The following is a 4,379-nucleotide window of genomic DNA, read 5'->3' as shown; positions in this document are numbered from 1 at the left end:
ACGTGATCTCCAATGGCGACAAATGAACAACAGAGCCTTCTCTCCAATCGCGACAATTGACGAACAATTAGGGTTGGGGTTTTTCAATTACCCTAATTTTCTAATTTGTTTTTAATTAGGGGTTTTTTAATTACCCTTAAATATTGTCAAACAGCCACGTCATATAAATTGGGCACAGATGGATAATAGTTTGCCACGCCAGCATCTGCACCGTTAGAAATTTAACACCGTCTGCCATAGGGACCATTTTGAACAAAATTTAATCAAATATGGGACCAAAGTGAATTTTTTCCAAAGGTGGGACCATTTTGAAGAAAGGCCCCAAAAGGTGGGACCAAAAGATGTATTAAACCAACTAAAATTAACATTAATAAGGTAAAATATGATTTTAATCACTTAACTTTCAATAAAAATTAGAACTTTCAGTAAAAATAAAATTAGTTTCTTTTTGAAACTTAAGATCAATTTAGTCTCTCAATTTTAGAACTTGTAGATTTAGTCCTTTTAATCAAATCTTGTTAAATTTATTTGATGTTTCAAACGCGTTTCTCATTTAACATTGAAGTGAAAATATGTCAAACGATGTAAAAAAAAAATCAAATGCTATCATAAAAGACATTTGAAACGCCAAATAAAGGATTAAATTTTCGCACTTCTAAAGTTTGTGGACTAAATTAGGTCAAAGTTTTGAAGAGCAACTATAAGGGACAAAAAAATATTTAATCTCTATTANTATTATCATTATTAAATAAGACATTTTAAGTTTTCGTCATAATATCGACGAAAGCAATAGATATCGAAATGAGTTGGTGGAAGATTTTGTATTCCTTTGAAAAAGGAGATAGCATAAACAATGCCAAGTGGCCATCTTCTTTAATCTGCAGCCCAAGATGTCAGGACCAAAATCAAATTCAAATCTAAAAGAAATTGAATTACAGGATTAAAATGCAAATATGAAGAAAAATTAAGAGAATAAAACCTAATTAAAAACAAAACAATATAAAAAAAAATTCAGAAAATCACTAATTCCCTAAATGTTAACAAAGACTAAAAATTACATCTAAAAATCTATTTTTAAGCAAAATTATACAAATATACAAATTTAAAGAAAAAACTAAAATTAATCTAATTCTAAATAATTAAGAAGAAAAAGAAATTAAGAAAGACCCTTGAGACTAGAAATTGATGCAAAATTAAAGAGTTATCAACAACACTAAAATTCAAATATCATACACTATTTTTCAAAGGACAATAAGACCAAGTGAAACAGGAAAAACAATAAAAAACAACCTCCGGTTAGAAATTATTTCCATGAGCAAATTTTGAGATGAAGGGAAGAAAAAAGAAAAGCAAAAAGAGAGGGATAACACATTCCCTACCTTCGTCGTTCACCTAGTTCGTGCTTGTCGTTCACCGTTCACCTGGTTTGTGCTCGTCATTCACCTGGTTCGTGGTCATGCTCTGTTCGCCTGGGTTGCGCTCTCCATCGTTGTCATGCTCTGTTCGCCTGGTTTGTGCTCACCGCTGCCGCTCCTGATCTTGCCGCTGTCGCTCCTGGTCTTGTTGCTCTGTATGGAGTGAGACTTTTCTATTTTAACGTTACAACTCGTTAGGATTTTATCCCTTCTACTGTGCATTTAAATAGTGTGTTTCAATATTTAATGTATATGTTTTTTATTTTAACATCGAAATATTTAATTATGGTGCTTAATTCATGTCTTATATTTCAAGATCATGATAACTAAATATAATTTAGAAGGTCCATATAAAATAGTATACTTTTCAAACAGCCACTCAATAGTTCGAAATTGTTTCTCGAAAGAAAGCAAGGTTTCTCTTACTGTGATTAGACCACAAACGTATGATTTCAGAGACTCAAACTAACGTATGCAATCAATATGTAATTACTGTTTTCAGCAATATATTCAATCTCTCCATTAAAACAAAATGCCTAAAATCACAATCTGGTACATGAAAACATAAAACTCAATTTACCTTGAAGTTTCTTGCAGAAGTTCTGGTGTGCGAGAGGTAAGGGCGAACGAAACGAGGTCTTGACGACGCGAACAAATGGCTAGGATTCAAAAGAGCTCTAGGTTTGGCTTCACGAGAAAAATTCACGAAATGTGTTAAACAAGGGTTACATGACATTCATGGAGGAAGTAAGGGGATAAGAATTTTGGGGTAAAATCATGAGATAGTGTGAAGAATTCCAGATAAGTCTTTCTGTTGTGGAAGTCACCAACTTTCAAAGTTAGAGTCAGTGCTCAAAGAGCTATAGTTCAGGGGTAAGTGTTCATCCTTAAAAACTTTGTCCTTATAACAAACTAACTAAAATACTTATATAATATGTAATCATTTATTAATGGGTTAAATATGTTTTTAGTCCCTATACTAACAAGCGATTTTGGTTTTAGTCCCTCTTTCAAAGTAAGGTACATTTTAGTCCTCTTTCTTTAAGAATTTTTTATTTCAGTCCTTCGAAATTAACACCGTTAAAAACATGATGATGTGGCTAACGTCTAGCAAAATGTATTCACAGCTTTCTTTCCTGACTCTTGCCACGTGTGATTGACGCTTGTTTCCGCAGGAAAGCCACCGGAGTTTCCCTCCTTTTCTTCCAAGCATTAGGGTTTCTTCCTTCCTTTTTCAATCTCTGCAACCCTAATCAGGAACAATAGAGGCACCATCACGGTCCACTCCAACCAGATTCGCCGCGAGTGACATATGAAGCCATCGGGGTGTCGCCAACATCAACGTCTCCTTCTTTGATCCGCACCGACCACCGCAGCTTCAATCCTAAAACACAAAATAGGCAAATCTTCCGATCAAGCTTTTCTCTCGCATCTCCCATCACCGGTCAGATGACCACTTTCATCAAAACCACAAACGCCAGCCCCGAGAAGAACACACACCGATACCAAAGGACTCTTCTGGAACCAGGTCATTGAACCCCGTTGCCGCCATGGCGGTCTCCCCCAATCTCGTTGCGAGGAGCTTCGGCTCCCCCAGGATGCGGGCCAGCACCAGGAATGCGGTGATGGAAAGCGCCACGCCCATGAAGACGATGAACTGTGCAAAGTCGGGTTCATCTCCGCCTTCAACTGTTTTGCGGAGGATGACGGCGACGCCGATTCCGCAAACGAAAGGAAGAGAGATCCCCACGACGGCGATGCTGAAGGCTCTTTTACCGCTCCGACGAATGGAATGGAGATTGAGGTCTAAACCTTGCGTTACTCTCTCTCTTTCTCAATCTATTCAGATTCTTCCCTCTGCATAACAGGTCTGTTGCTTTGTGATTGGCTAACTTAGATTTGTGACAATTTTGTTGATTTTTAATGCATTCCTTCAATTTTCAGGATCAAAAGCCATGTTTGCTGGTCTCGGGCACTTTTCTCACAGTGACTTAGAGGAGTTATCTTCATTGGAGTTTAACTAGACACATAAGAATTTCGCGATTAAGATTGGATTTGGAACACGAAGGGCTCTCATTCAGTAGAAAACGTGGTCAAAAGCTTATCCAACAAGTTGGAATCTTCAACTTTTTCATCCTCTGTAACATGTCTGGTTCTGGAAAATTCTGGAAAATAAAATGATACTCTAATTCAGTCAGTGCTCGTTTCTCCCGACCCCACCCATGATGTCGTGTTTTTTAGAATTTTGCACACCTCCTTCTTCAAAGTTCTATTCTATATATTTATCTTCTTCACTCTAGACCAAGGTTGTCAAACTCGAGAGTTTACGTAAACTCGTGAGAGTCCAGTAAACTCGACTCGTAAACTCGTAAGAGTTTACTTTGTATGAAAAAAAACATAAATAACATCCTAATTCAAATAAGATAACAAAATTATATAAATTGAAATACATAAAATATTTTTCATAAAAATATAATGTAAAACATAAATTGAAATGTCAAAGTCTTTATGTCTAATCCTCTAATCCTCTAATAATGGCATCATCATCTCCATCATCATCCTCACCTAACTTTTCCTCTGATGAATGTTGTGCATCCTCATTGTTCTCAAATGTTATATTATCAAGATCAATAACATCTAGAACAAGATCTATTGTTGCTCCATCTAAGTGAACATTTTCACTATCATTTTCACCTTCAACTTGATCAATCTCAACAACATCATTTGTCTCTTCAGCTATCCATTCATCATTTGATTCTATGTCATCAAATGGAAAAGCTATAGTTTTCCGAATTTGTCTACTTTTCAGCTTGGAGTTATACATCACATAAACTAAATCATTCATCTTTTTTTGATGCAAACGATTCCTTCTCTTTGTATGAACCTAAAATGAAATATAATATTTGTAGTGAAGATATAAACATAATAAAGGAATTTATAAATTAAAAATAATTTAAATTACCA

The 4,379-nt window shown here is 35.5% G+C and overlaps 1 protein-coding gene across 1 annotated transcript in view; it reads right to left on the bottom strand.

Annotated features, from left to right (window-relative positions):
• Positions 1-2,967, bottom strand: part of LOC106773224 — a 5,496-nt gene extending 2,529 nt beyond the window's left edge. Inside the window, exons 1-2 of the mRNA XM_014659936.1 lie at positions 2,916-2,967; positions 2,707-2,799 (exon numbers count right to left, since the gene is read on the bottom strand). Of these exons, the coding sequence (XP_014515422.1) occupies positions 2,707-2,799; positions 2,916-2,967 (145 nt within the window). The remainder of the gene's footprint in view (positions 1-2,706; positions 2,800-2,915) is intronic.
• Between the last annotated feature and the right edge of the window lie 1,412 nt (positions 2,968-4,379).

Source organism: Vigna radiata, chromosome 9 (assembly GCF_000741045.1).
Source record: "Vigna radiata var. radiata cultivar VC1973A chromosome 9, Vradiata_ver6, whole genome shotgun sequence".
NCBI classification, from domain to species: Eukaryota; Viridiplantae; Streptophyta; class Magnoliopsida; order Fabales; family Fabaceae; genus Vigna; species Vigna radiata.
This window is presented reverse-complemented; position numbering and strand designations above follow the sequence as displayed.